The 14,688-nt window shown below is 53.4% G+C and overlaps 2 protein-coding genes across 2 annotated transcripts; one reads left to right on the top strand and one right to left on the bottom strand.

The window, feature by feature from the left end:
- Positions 1 to 390: 390 nt before the first annotated feature.
- Positions 391 to 3,447, bottom strand: EVX2 (even-skipped homeobox 2). Its single transcript, XM_014880148.2, has 3 exons — positions 3,024 to 3,447; positions 1,606 to 1,862; positions 391 to 1,044 (listed from the first exon to the last, which is right to left on the bottom strand). The coding sequence occupies exons 1-3, from the start codon at positions 3,445 to 3,447 to the stop codon at positions 391 to 393; spliced, it is 1,335 nt and encodes a 444-aa protein (XP_014735634.2).
- Positions 3,448 to 10,941: 7,494 nt separating this feature from the next.
- On the top strand, positions 10,942 to 12,695 carry HOXD13 (homeobox D13). Its single transcript, XM_014880145.1, has 2 exons — positions 10,942 to 11,650; positions 12,445 to 12,695. The coding sequence occupies exons 1-2, from the start codon at positions 10,942 to 10,944 to the stop codon at positions 12,693 to 12,695; spliced, it is 960 nt and encodes a 319-aa protein (XP_014735631.1).
- Positions 12,696 to 14,688: the final 1,993 nt, after the last annotated feature.

Here is a 14,688-nt window from a genome sequence, read left to right as displayed (position 1 = left end):
CGAGACATTTCCCATTTACTCCAACTCAAACCGAAATAATAATAACAATAATTAAAAAAACCCTTAAAAATAATTTTTAAAAAAAAAAGAGGCCAGAAACACATTCCCTTTCCGCCGGCTGCCCCTCCCTGCCCCCGCCGTGCCGGTTGCCTGCACCCCGCGAAGCCCGGCAGCTCCCGGCAGCGAGCACCGCGGGGCCGCCTCGGCGGGGGCGCAGGAGGCGCGGAGCGCTCTCCCCGCCGGTTCCGCGGTTCCCCCCACCACGGCGGGGCGGTTCAGCAATAAAAAAATAGACAGAACTTTTTAGCCGAGTGCGGGGGCGCCCCCCGGCCCGACCCCCCATTCCCCCTGTTTCCCTCTACAAACATCCCCGGTCTCGGGCCAGGGTAGTTATCTGGTGAGCGGCGCCTCCTCCCGCTGGTCCGGCGAGGCGACCGCGGCCTTGCTGAGCACGGCGGCCGAGTAGGGCAGAAAGCCGCTCTCGGAGCGCTGCCCCGCCGCCGTGCACGGGAAGTCGGCGGCCGTGCCGCCCCGCGAGCCCAGCGCCGAGGCCGCCGCCGCCGCCGCCGCTGCCGTCTGGCTGCTGTGGCAGCTGAGGCAGGAGCAGGGCGCCGAGCTCCCCGGCGGCCCCGAGCCCGCCGCTGCCGCCGCCGCCGCTGCCGCCGCCGCTGCCGCCGAGGCGGCCGCGCTGCTGTTGAGGCCGGCGGCGGCCGGGGTCTGGTAGAGGCCGGGGTGTCGGAAACTGCAGAGCAGCTCCGGGCGGGAGTAGGGGTGCGAGAGGGCGCGGAAAGTGTCCAGCGGGCGGATGGAGGTGGCGAAGGGCGCGGCGGCGGCTCCCGAGGCAGCGGCGGCAGCGGCGGCAGCCGTGACCCCGACGTGCGGGTAGTAGTGGAGCGGGACGTGGGAGTGGAAAGGGTAGGGCAGACTGCCCGTGGCCGCCGCGTGGGTCATCATGTAGGTGTAGAAGCTGGGGTCGGCCGGGTGTGGCCAGGACATGGCCAGGCGCTGCCGCTTGTCCTTCATCCGCCGGTTCTGGAACCACACCTGCGGGGATACAAGCACAGCGCGGCCTCAGCTCCACTCCACTCCGCGCCCTGGCGCACCCGTTCCCTCGGACACCGGCGGGCACCCACTGAAACATATTGCCAACGCTTCTAGGCGACCCCTCTTCGCTCCCGGAGCAATCTCCTGTGACCTTGCCCAAGGGGAGCGGTGGGTACGGCCCTCCCTCTACTCGAGAGGGACCCCTTCGATCCGAATAAATGTTTTCCCTTCGAATCTCTCCCTCCTCCCCACTCAGGACTCTTTCTTCACGGTACTGATACTCATTCATTCCCCCTACGTTTATCCTCTTCACTTTAGGAAATAGACTAACGTCATAAAAACTGACGAGAAAAATAAAACCAATAGTAATAACAACAACTTTTTAAAAAGCTAATGGGAAGTGTTGGATGCAGAAAAGCGAACGAGCACGAGTGGTGCTCATAGCTGTGGGCCCTGCGAGTCCTTTAACCGAGAGCCCAGCCGGCCGCGGCCCGGGGTACCCTGGCACCGCGGGGCTGCGCGGGGCAGCCGCGGCTCGGTGGGGCGCGGAACGCGGCGTACCTTGATGGTGGTTTCGGGGAGGTTGAGGGCGGCGGCCAGCTCGCAGCGCCGCGGCCGCGACACGTAGTTCTCGCGGTAAAACTCCTTCTCCAGGCGGGCGATCTGCTCCCGGGTGAAGGCGGTGCGGTAGCGGCGCACCTGGTCGGCCCCCGCCGCCGAGCCGCCCAGCGCGCCGCCGCTGTGCAGGCTGCCGATGCCCGCGGCGGGGGCGGCGGCGGCGGCGGGGGCGCTGGGCGTCGGGCTGCTCTCCGCGTAGCCTGCAGGGCGAGGGCACGGTGGTGAGAGCGGGCGGCTCGGTGGCCCCCCAGTCCCCCCGGCCAGGCCGGACAGGGCCCGCTGCACCCGTGCTCAAGGCCAGCTGTCATTCTTACAAATCCCTGCTGCTAACAGAATCGATAAATTTGAATTTGGAGGGTTTTTTTTTGTTATTGTTTGGTTTTTTGGTTGGGTTGGGGTTTTTTAATCCTTTATAATTGCTTTATTTTCAGATGGGGCGGGCTTGGAGACTGCAGGACAGCCGAGCTCAGGGGAGAGCGGGCGAGGGTGCGGGCCGTGGCTCGGGGCCCAGGCTCGGCGCTAGCCTATTCCCCTTCGACTGCCGTTCTTTAGTTTCGTTTGAGACGTACAAAATAAAAGCAGTCATAAAACCCTTTTTTTTTTTTTTTTTTTTTTTTCCTTCTCTCTCTAGGGTTACGTCGAGCATCCCTTCCTTTCTCTGGCACATTTGACGAAAAAGGCATGCACTGTGGCCCCTAGGAAATCCACCGTTCATCTGCCTCCACCTCCCCAATAATAACAACCTCCACCTCCAGCAACAGTAACAACCACCGTCCATCACCGTGCCCCGGAAAGAACGGGGAAGGAGATGAGGCTGTTTCAAAACGCCTCTTACAAGCAGATGAAAAGTGAACAATGCCAAATTAGCCCGAGGTGGACACAGACAGCACGTTGCATATACACAGAGAAGGACACACACAGTCAAACGCGGGCAGTTTCCTCGCATTCCCCCCCTCTCTCTCTCTAATTTAATCTATGTATATACACTCATATACAGCTCAAGAGACACCGAGAGCTCCAAGAGAGCGGGGAAATACACGGTGAAAGCTTTGCCTAAATATAGGTGGGTGGATATTTGTGCCCACATATATTCTGGATATATATCTACATCTCAATGGATTTGGGCATGCACACACACACACGAAGGCACCGGCACGGGAGCTGCCCGGACAGTGTATCTCGGCTATTGGGGTAGCACAGTAATTGCAATAATATTTTACAGCCTGGAGCTCTGTCTTCGCAGAAGAGAGAGCGCCGATGCAGAGGCCAGCAACTTTGGCGGTGGCGGTGGGTTTCCTCTGTTTTTTAAAGCCAGTTGGCAAAGTGCGGGGCTTAGATGAAGATGATAAAGGAAGAGTTACCTTTGTTACTGTTTTCCTTCAGCTGGGAGGAAGTCAGGCTGGCTGGGGAGCGGAGCGCGGAGCAGCCCACCTCCACATCACTGTTCATATCTGCCTCTTGAGCAACTTCGGAATAAAGGCTGATTTTCTTCCTGCTTTCCGACGGCGGGATTTCGGAGGAGACAGTGCTTTCGCTGCTCGGATGCTGGAGATTGAATAACGTGTCTATTTCAAATTTGCCTTTGGCGGAGATGTCCCCTATAGCGCTGTGCAGGGAGGCGGCAGTCAGTCTCGGGCTGAGGCGACCACTGTGCGGAGAATTTTCAAGGGCCTCCAACACCGCATTTCCAGCTGAGTCTGACAAATTCGAGAGCCTTTTGCCAGCTGTAGGGCTGTGCAGCCCTCTCTCCATCAGGATCATCTCTTTTCTTATTCTTTCCATCATCTCAGCTTTATAAAAAATGTCAAAGTTGCAGGGCTGGTCCTGTACTAATGATGAGCTGCAGCAGGGGCTAATTCACATTCAGCCTGGCAAGTGTCTCTAAATATTATTATCTGTTTTTGAGGGAGGTGTAAAAATTGTGGGATGCCAAAGCGAGGGAATGACTGGTCAAAATGACCCATACATCCTTTCTAGCCCGAAATGTCATTCATCAAAAAGTGGTGCTCGTCATTAAGGTACGAATGACGCTGTTCGAATAATCATTTATTGTAACAGGTTTATAAGCAAATAAATACAAGCTCCTGTCAGTGGATAATGAAGGCGGCTTCAGAGCAGACAAATATATCCAGGTGGAAAGAAAGAAAGACAAGAAGTGAGGAGTAAAGCTCCTGTCCTTAGCTTGATCAGATCCTGCTTGAATTGCTCTGGGGTTTGGCCTCTGGGGTGGAATTGACAGTCTGATTAATAAAATGAGCTGTGCAACATTTCCCCCTTCATTTAGGTGCATCATTATGCTCTGATTTTTGTTTTGTTGCCTTTTAGGTCCTAATGATGCAGCTTCTTTCTCATTTGTCCTCGGACAGAACTACATGCTAAATATTAGATAATGCTTTTCTTTATTATTATTTCTGAGGCGAATTTTATATCACAAGGCAAGGAAATCCTGGAAGAGGACCAGAGGATCGAGAACCTCCTGCCTCTGATATCTCTTTACTTTTCCCTCCCATTTCCAGACCACGTTAGTACTTTTATTTAGGAATTTACACTGACACCCCCACGCACCCCCTCACACGCGAGAGCCTTATGCCCAGACTTTATAAGTCTGCTGCCCAGATTCAAATGTACCTACAGTAGTTATCGGGAGATTAAAATATTTGCTACAATCTAGTATATTACAACTCTATTATCTTTGTCTTTGTTGCGTCCTTAAATATGATCTCATTTTTACTTTCTATAATCCTGCTTATCTACGAAGCTAGCCCGGGGTTTTTCTTCCCTCTGGGAAAATACTGATTGTTGTACGGTATGATAGGGGAAGGAAATAACTGGAGAACATTAAATTCATTCGTGATTTAAAACACTCCGTGGACGTCCATTTCATTCTCCCGGCAGTTTTCACTCCAGCCCCCTGCTTCTTTCCTCCCCACCACCAATAAAACCTAAGCATTTGAAAATTAAAAAACAATCATAGAATTAAATGATGGATGGGGGGCTATTGCCTACGGGCTCCGACCTATCAGAAACACCACCTTAACACCCTCTCTCCAAAGTTACCTGTGGCTCAGTTAGCTCATCCCTCCGCTCTTTGCCGGGTGCCGCGGGGCGAAGCGTCGCCGCGCTGCTGGAGACACGGGCTGCCGCGCTCGGCAGACGTGACAGTCGGAAAGTCTCCCTTCAGTGGTAACTTTGCTAGTAATAATGACGCTGATGGCAACCATTTAAACGAAGATAAATCCTTTGTCGTTAGCATCTCTAGAGTGCGCTTCAATAGCTGCCCAACCTTTTTTCTCGCTGTGATTTTTTTTCACCCACATCATCTAGTGTTTAGACCCTGAGAATACTAGTTTCATCTCCCGGAGAAACATTCGAATGTTTCTTGCGATTAAACGTGGGTTTGATTTTTTTTTTTTTTTTTTTTTTTTTTTATGAGAAGAGCTGCTCCTGCTAATCTTGGTCTCCTAAGTTCTAGTGCTCTTGCGCATGATTTATAGTTCGAAAATGGGATACTTGTCAATTTTTTTCAATAACATGTTAAAATCTTCCTAAACATTCTACCAAATATTTAAGAAACATTCTAGGCGTTGTTTGCAAAATCCAGCCTTCTATTAATGAGAGTTTTATGTCAAACTTTTGAAACGTGAATTTAGACTGCGGTGTGGTGTCCTGCGTTTTACAGCCCCCAACCCAGACCAGAGTAAATGTCAACTTTTCCTTGCCCGCGGGCGCGGCTGAGGAGCGGGCCGATGCGGCGGGGAGAGGAGCGCTGCGCAGGCCAGGGGGCTCCAGACACCCCAGGGGGTCCCCGGCCGGGCCGGGAGCTGCGGCCTCGCGGGGCGCTCCCGGAGGGACGGACCGTGTCCCCGGGGTGTCCCCGCGGAGCGCGGCCTCGCAGGCGCCCTGCTGGCTGCTGGCAGCGCCCCACCCTGCCCGGGGGACGCGGCCCCGCCGCGCTCTCGCAGCCCCTCGCAGCCCCTCGCTTCCCCGCCGTGCCCGGCTCCGCTGCAGGCGGCGGCACAGCCGCCGGTCCCGGCGGGGTGGAGGCGGAGCGGAAGCCTGCGGCCGGGTTTATTGCTGTCGTTTGGCGCCCTCGTCTGTTTTCTTACATGCTGTAACGCGGCGAGCATCTTTCCCTCTGCTCTCTCGAAAACCACAACCGAGATACCACATCTCGGAGGCGATCGTATGCGCACACCACCAGAACAGGCACAGCTTTCGACTCAAAAAATATAACTGCACCACTAAAAAGGAAAGAACTGGTTTTATGCTATTTGGAGCGGATGAAAAAGACTATGTGAAAAGCCCCAATGTGAGAAAAATAAGTTACACTCAAGTGCGGCTATGAATGATCTTTACTAGGGTTATATTTTGCACCTTTTAAATAATACTGTTACCTTAGTTTATGTACAGAGTATCTTAAAATCCACTAGGTTGAGGCGAGGTTACAAAACCGTTCCCTGCAATGCAGTTAATCAGTTCACCCCAAACCGTCAACCCCTTAATAAAATAGTTTTTTGTTGTTTATATTCCCAGAAAACTAGAGGTATTTACTGCACTGATATTTATTTCTTGAGTTGTTGTTTGTGTGCGCCTGTTGGCTGGGGGTTTATGTTTTGGTTTTTTTTTTTTTTTTTTTGGATTGTTGCTTTTCTTTTGTGGTATTCTGTTTTTGTTTGACTGTTTGTTTTTGGGGTTTTTTTTTCCAAAGAGAGTAGCACTGTCTACAAAATCTTTCTGAATATGTTTGTAGTTATTAAAAATCAACAGCTAAGCCGGAAGAAGCATGGACATTGAAGAGACATTAGCGGGCAGAGGGAGGAAGTTACAGAGACTGCCTAGAAACTGGCGAAGTATGTGAGCTTTTGTTAGACTCTGTTTACTCAGTGGTTCTTGTAAGTTTAAATAGCTGCTTAGGCCTTTGGCCAGATTTTTACCTTGAAAGTTATTGCTGGAGGCATCAAAGAATATTTCAGTACTCACTTATTAAATGTTACACGGGGAAAAAGGGTCACGTAGCTTAATTGAAATGAAGTTCCTGTTAAATGAGACAAACATCTCATGCAGCTTTTCACCAGTCAGAGCGTTCTTGGGAAGACGGGGATATATGCTTCTTATCCCGCAGCGGGGCAGGCTGCCAGCAGGACCCCAGGGCAGCGCACAGAGAGATATCCGTGGTAGCGCAGGGTCTCCGGGACGCGGCCAGCGGGGTGGGAGAAAGCGGCGGTGCGGTGCTCGGGGGGGCGGTGGTGGTGGGAACTGGGGGGCGCGGGGAGCCGGTCACGGCGGGGCCGCTCCGAGGAGCCCCGGGGCGGGGAGCGCGCTCCGCCCGCGGCAGGCACGGCGGCGCCACCTGGCGGCAATTCGGCGGCACTGCCAGCCCTGCAGTCCTGCCCTGCCCTGCCAGCCCTGCTGTCCCGCCAGCCCTGCCCCGCCGTTCAGCCCTGCCCGGCTGTCCGGACCTGCTGTCTTGCCCTGCCCGTCCTGCCTGTCGTAGTCCCCGGCCCTGCCTGCAGGTCCCACCTGACCTGGCCGTCGGCCCTGCCCACGGCTCTGCCCTCTCTGCTCGCCTGTCCTGCCCGCAGGTGCTGCCACCCTGTAGTCCAGCCCTGCCCTCCCCTCCCGCCAGCCGGCTCCGCCTGGCAGGGCAGCTCCCCGCCCGCGCAGCGCCTGCCCTGCGTGTCTGAGCACGCAGCACGCTTCTGCTCAGCCCCTGTTCTCCCCTCTGCCTCGGGCCGCCATATCAGCATAGGGCCAGTCGTGGGCCGTGTTCAGTCCATATGGTCTGTGAAATGTCACTCGCGAGTGAAGGACACGAGCATAGCGTGTCCCCGCGGGCCCTGCACACCGTCCCTCCCCACACTACCCAGGCAGAAATTCACGGGACGCTACGCGGGCTTCATAGTTACATGATGTCTTCTGAGGTTGCCTTTGTACATAGACAGAATTTAATTCAAACGATAAAGCCCACGTCCGGTAGCAAAGGGACTCGATGGTTCCCTTTAGGTTGCTACTGCGGCAGGCCGCCGAGCTGGTCCAAGGTCAGGGTCCCGAGGTCCCCGCGCAGTTTCAGTGGCAGTCAGAGAGCGGCCAGCACCAGCCCGTGACCCGAGAGCTCAAGTTCAACGCCCGCAGTGCTCAGCCGCCCGTGGCCACTGCACCGAGGCCGTGTGGGAAGCCCCGGGAAAACTTTCTCCGCCTCGAAACGGATTATTTAAGGTTGAAGTAACTAAAGAAGTGAGAAGCTGTGGCATAGATCTGGAGAGGGAAATGGTTTAACAATTCTCAACGTGTTGCTGTTCAATTTATTCGTTATCATAACTGGCTGTTTTTTAAAGGCATGGGGGAAAATGAAAGTTCTTCTATTCGGTTTAGCTATTAAAAATTCGTACAAGTTAAAAGATAACAACGGAACCCAGCGGACATGGGATAAGGTTTGGGAGACATATAAATCGAGTGGTTTTGTTTGCGTTCTCTGTCCTGGACAAGAAAATTTTTTCCTACAGTAAACACTAACATGAGAAACAAGATCCTATCGACACAATTACCATCGTCAAATTCTGGCGAGGGACGAGATAAAAAATCCGAGAGGTTCCTGTAAGAGAGGGATACTAGGCAGAGGCTAAAAGCCTGTGCTAAAAGTTTGAGTGGAATCCTGACTGTATTAAATCAGGGTAAATGCACTTGACTAAATGAGATATTTCGGGATTGTAAAAATGTTTAAACGTAAATAAATAAATAAACCCCACAACCTTTTCTTCTGGGGAAGTACAAGCACGTCTGCAGCTAGAAAGCTCACGTATTCTGCAGATTCCCGTGCAATGTGTCAATGGAAAATGCGACGCGACTCCCCGGGGCCCTGGCCACCCTTGGAAGCGCTGCTCAGAGAAGACAAGGACGGCCTCGCAAGGAGAAAGGCCCGGCCAGCCCGGCAGGTCCTTCTGCGCTGCCCGACACGGAGCTGAGCCTCGATGGGAGCTGTTCTCACTGGGCAAAGGAAGCGCCAGGCTGCTCGGGGCCTCCACAAGGCGCGGCCCCCTGGACCGGGGGTGTGGGACGCATCCTGCTACTTGTAAACTGGGTGGGTGCTCTCAAAGAACCGACCTTTGCTCATGAGATCATTTATTCCTGTGCATAATATCCTGCCATGCAAGGCAATGCTGTTTTCTACACCCTTCACAAAGCAGCTCATTATAGAATTGAAGTTGTTGGTCATGAACCCGCCCTAAGAGTTTTTGGTACACCGAGGGGCTCTCGCTGGAGCAGAGGTCTCGGCAGGGCTGAAGACCTCTAAGGGAGTCGCTGCAACTGCACCGTGGTTTCCTTTGATGCAGTCGACCTCAAAAAGCTCCGAAATCCTGCTCTTTAGGTGTTCCTTTCTTTCGCGGCCTTATATAAAGGTATAAGAGACACGAGAGAAAGTTTCACTGCATTTATTGAAAGAGGAAACACAACAGGACGTGGGAATAGGCATGGAAAGATATCCGGAGAAATAAAATCCTTCGTTTCTCTGGACTTCTTTTTATAGCAACGTTTTCGCTAGAAAGTTGCTTGCAGGGACATAAAAGGGTGAGAAAATTGTTCTTAGACAAAACTTCCTTCTAATTACTGAGGGTTTAATGTCCTGAGTGTAAATACCGATTCGGCTTATAACCGAAAGAAACGTGTAATCACGCCTGGCTCACATCTTAGCTGATTATGAAAACTTAATAGCAGTTATGCGGTCAGAGGTAATGAACATGAACTCCTCTATGCCATCCGGTTGTTCCCGTAATTATGGGCACCCGTTTGTCATTCCAAACCCCGCTCCCAGATAGTGCCGACGATTATTAGACCGGCTACAAAGTAGGGCTGCGAGACGGGCGGCTACTGCGGGACCTGCAGGTATCCCACGACAGCCCAGCGTCCGGGGATCCCCGCCACCACCTGCCCAGGCTGCTCAGCAAGGACACCCCCAGAGCCCCGAAATGGTGTCGGCACAGAGTTTCACCTCCATGGCGGCTGCCTCTCTTCTCTCATGCGCCTGAGCCTCCGAAGGGACAGTAAACACAGCCTCAGATATACGATTTTCAGCGGCGCGGAGTTTCCCTCCCCTTCCCCTCGAAGCTGATGCTTTTCCCAGCAACTTTTTGTCCTCCGCGCCCGAGAGAGCCAAGTGTGCAATACACAACTGCGGAGCGACTGGATTCGGTCCAGATGGGTAGGAAGGGATTGGGGTTGTGGTTGAGGTTGTGGTTGGGGCTGGGGCTGGAGTTGGGAGTCGTCTTCGGAGCTTTCTCCATTTCCAGTACTTCGAACTCCTGCATTTCTATCCCGAATCAGTGTGAGAGTTGAGAGAGACGGTAGAAGGATTTGCCGCCGTCTTGAGAAGTCACCACAAGAACAGCCGTCAGCGTAAGCAAGCTCTGCGTTTTAACTAGGCTGCCTTACCACCACATGAACTGACACTGCACGGGGAAAAAAAGCCACATCTAATGAGTGCCAGGTTTACCATCCTGCGCTGCGCACAGATCCCGTGCATTTTCCTGGCCGGTAGCAATATCGGGGAGAAGGTAAGGGAGGGGAGGGAGTAAAGGAAGGGTTCTGCCAGGGACCAACAGTTCAGTGAAGCCAGGGGACCCCTTTTCCCATAGAACAAAGCCATTCTACTCCATATATCTCCGGGGAAAAGGGAGGTGGAGAGGATGGAATACAAAGACAAATACAAAGTGTTGGGGTTTTCCCCCTCTTGCAGGCGCAGCAATGAACTGGAGAAGGTCTCGCTGTGGATCCGGTGAGACCCTTGTCCGTGGCTGTAAAAAGGGCCCCTTCCCGCGGCCTCAAAAGGTCCAGTGGTACTCGGCTGGCCTTTTTGAAGCCGCGGGCAGGAGGAAGGGGGAGAAGAAGGCGACGGGGGCCTAGGTTGGTCCGGAGGGGCATCACTGCCGCTCGCCCACCCAATCTCCCCCCCCGCTCCAGCTCCGGGGCCGTGGCGGGGCGGGAGCGCGACGGCGGGGCGGGGGTGGGAATAGAGGGTGGGGGCGCCGTCGGTGCCGACCGGGGGGCTGCGAGGCGAAAGGGGCAGTGCGGGCAGCGGGAGGGTCACATGTTCCGACGGCAGCCTATGAGCAGCCCCCCAGGCTGAGGCAAACTAATCTGGGGCAGGCCGCCCCCACCCCGCTCCCCCCTCCCAACCTGGACTTCGTTTTTATAAACGTACCGCCAGGATCCAACCTGTTGGAGGCAAATAACCATCCGCATCATGCCCGGCCGGGGACCGAGCCGCCGCCGCCGCCGCCCGCGATGTGCAAGGCCATGAGCAAAGCAGCGAGCTGGGAGATGGACGGACTGCGCGGCGACAGCAGCGGTGGCGGCGGCGGCGGCAGTGGCGGCGGAGGAGCCCCCGGGCAGTGCCGTAATTTTCTCTCCTCGCCCGTTTTCGGGGCGGCGCACACGGGCCGAGCGGCCGCCGCCGCCGCCGCCGCTGCCGCCGCCTCGGGTTTTGCCTACGCCGGCGGAGGGGAGCGCTCGGGGGCGGCGGCGAGGCCCGACCCCCCGACCAAGGACTGCCCGGGCTCCACCACGGCGGCCGCCGCCCCCGCGCTGGGCTATGGGTATCACTTTGGCAATGGATACTATAGCTGCAGGATGTCCCATGGGGTTGGGATACAGCAAAACGCCCTGAAGTCTCCCCCCCATGCCTCCATTGGCGGCTTTCCCGTGGAAAAGTACATGGACGTCTCCAGCTTGACCAGCACGAGTGTCCCCGCCAATGAAGTCTCCTCCAGGGCAAAGGAAGTGTCCTTCTACCAGGGCTATACAACCCCCTACCAGCACGTTCCTGGGTACATAGACATGGTCTCAACGTTTGGCTCTGGGGAACCGAGACACGAAACATACATATCAATGGAGGGCTATCAGTCTTGGACTCTGGCTAATGGCTGGAATAGTCAGGTTTACTGTGCCAAAGATCAGACACAGAGCTCACACTTCTGGAAATCGTCCTTTCCAGGTACGAGAGGGGGAGAAATGGTCTGAGCAGAACTCCCCCGCGCCTCCTCCGCCTTTCCGTCCCCTCCCCCGCCCCCCGGGCTGCAGGGGCGGCCTGCCGAGCTGGACACGCTGCACAGACACGCATAGAGCAGGGTGGGGGCGGTGGATATTCTCTTTTTCTCACTCCCCCCCTCAGCCGTCTACCCCTGAGAAAATCCTCACCCTCTGCTTTCCATACCCGCGGGACCGACCCCAGAATCTCCCAGCCACCAGCGCCAAGGCACCGGACCCCCGGCCCGCGAGTGCCGGGGCGGTCTCGGGCCCCTTCTCCCGCTGCTTCCCTCGGTGGTCGGGTTTGTGGTCGCGTTTGAAGTTTGCAGGACGGTGGCTCGAAGGCTTGCTCTCCTCCGCCTCTCCTGCTGGCGACTGATCCGGCGGCCCCAGAGCACTTAAGACACTGCGAGTAGTGAGGGCACAGAGGCACAAACCACATACAAACAAACCCGGGAAACTCTCACCAAAGGGATTTCTGTGTGTGCGCTGCCAGCACCGACCCACTCTCAGCCCCCCAGCCAATGCCCCCGCCGCCCTGCATGCTCGGTTAGCGATGCATGCCTGAAAAGCGATGACAGTCCATCAAAGTTTTGGTGGTGCTTTACTAGAGCAAATAATGTGGCAGTGTAAATAATAATAAACTGTAAACAACTCGGCATTATTTATTTGCCCATGAAAACCAGTGCCCAACAAGTATCGGTTAAGCTTTAAACGCCTGCAATAAAATTCTGATTTTTCACATAATGTCTTTTACAATAGGGGACGTTGCACTAAACCAGCCTGATATGTGTGTCTACCGGCGTGGGAGAAAGAAGCGAGTGCCGTATACAAAACTGCAGCTTAAAGAACTCGAGAATGAATATGCCATTAACAAGTTCATTAACAAGGACAAGAGGCGAAGGATATCGGCAGCCACAAACCTGTCTGAGAGACAAGTTACCATTTGGTTTCAGAACAGGAGGGTGAAGGACAAGAAAATAGTCTCCAAACTGAAAGACAACGTATCCTGATATATTAGTTGCGGACAATGATGAAAATATAAACTCAATTTACAACCAGCTAAAGACTTTCGGAAAGACTTGAAAATATATTTAATTTTTTTTGTCCTTCCAGCGGTGGCGAAATTTCGGGAATTGTTTTCCATGAAAGTCAGCGTTTTTCTCTCAGTGTAAGGGAGTGTTGACAAGCCTTGAATTGAATTATAGTTTCTTCTTTTTGAAAATAATAATAATAATAATAATAATAATAATTATATTTTCTGTTCTTCCCTCTAGGCCAGTATAAACGAATTTAAATATGTTGAACGGTAACAGTTATAATTTTCTTTCATGCTTAAATCTTTGGGGGGTATTCTGTTTTGTTTTGGGGGGTTTTTTGGTTGTTTTTTTTTCTCTGAGCACCAGCCAGTGCCAAAAAGTGTCAGTTTTGATTTGGTATCGTAAACTTCAAAACATGCCGAGTGAAAAAAAAAAAAATCCATCGGAAATACAAGAAAGCTGGAATACGGAGCCGTCGCAGCACTCGGCTTCGGTCAAACCTGCCTGGTCCACTGGGACCCGGAGAGAATTGCGTGGAGGGTTACTGGCTGCAGCAGAATTTTTAATTACTTTTTCGAAGAAGGGAGAACCTCTCCGAGCTGTTGCGAGGCGCAGAATCGCAGGCATGTCCCACCGCGCTCCCTGCTTCTGCAGATTTGGGGTCGAGGTTGGGTTTGTGGGTTCTTTCCGCCGCAGTTTCGTTTTCAGTGCAAGGAGTCCATACTGCCCGGCTGGAAAAGGAGCCGTGGCTGGAAAAGGGAAGAGCTGTGTCCCCGGGCGGGCGCTGCCGGACGGAGCTGCGAGGCTGAGCGCTCCGCGGAGGCGCAGATCGCGGCGCCTCGGGGCAGCGCCCTCGGCATGACGGATTGGCCAGCTCGCCCTGCAGCCAGAGGAGAGGCTGCCCCTACAGAGGTGTGTATGGACCTGCACAGACCTGGCGGGAAATGTCCGCTCTGCCCTGTTTGTCTGGACCGGCCCAAGAGACTCTTCTCCTTCCTCCTGCCCAAATACTTCTTGTCGGACAAGCGAAGGTCACTGCTAGCTTTTAATTTACAAAACTAAACGGGTGTTAATGACAGAAGCAATAAATAAGGAAATTCAAAAGATGCCATAATTTATATGGGCCGAAAGGCTAAGATTTTGTCGATTTTTTTGTTCTTTTAAACCTAGTGTGCATGTTATGATATACCCAGGGTGATCAGACACGCTAATCAACAACTAGGAGAGAGAAGCGGTATCCTCTCTGTCAATGTGCCTTGTCTAATTATTAAAATGTGTTCCAAACTAGTATTATTTATTATAATATGCTATTGCTCTAAACATTTTGATTACCCTTGTATGTGGTAAGACATACGATAAACCTACTTCTTCATAAACCATTTTTTAAAATTTGTCTTAAAGTCAGCTTTTACTTTGTGTTGGAAATACAATCTGAACTTCCAAACTGTTAACGATGTTGCAAATCTTTTCCTAAACCATCTTTAATAAAATTATTTCTTTTCGCTATATATATAAAAAGAGAGAAAGAAATTCGCCTTCTTTTGCCGCAGGGGGTTTCACGGGTTCCAGGTTTGCCTGGGGTCCTCTCAGGGACACTTACAGTACGCCGTTCCTGGGAAATGAGAGGTAGATACAATGAGATGCACATTGAAGAATGAGGAAGAGCATTCGAGAGTGCCTTGTCGATAAGAAAGGGTTTTAGCGAGAAAGAAATGTTGCCGGTGAGAAATACAGGGCGTGCGAAGCAGGAGAAAGGCTGTGTCTCCCCTCTTCCTCCGAGCGCTGCTCTGCCTGCCCGCCGCCCCTTTGTTCTCCATTTCTAAAATGTCCCGGCACTTGCCGGTTCCCGGGCGGCCGGCCCGGAGCGATGCCACTCCGTTTTCTCCGCAACCGGCTGGCTCCATCGGGATGTTATCTTCCCCTTCCTCCACCCTCTTCCTTCCCCTTTCTACATCGCTTGCACGTT

The sequence above is a fragment of the Sturnus vulgaris genome, chromosome 7 (genome assembly GCF_052056855.1).
Source record: "Sturnus vulgaris isolate bStuVul1 chromosome 7, bStuVul1.hap1, whole genome shotgun sequence".
Classification (NCBI taxonomy): Eukaryota; Metazoa; Chordata; class Aves; order Passeriformes; family Sturnidae; genus Sturnus; species Sturnus vulgaris.
Note: the sequence above shows the minus strand (reverse complement) of the source record. Positions and strands in the feature narration are given on the sequence as shown.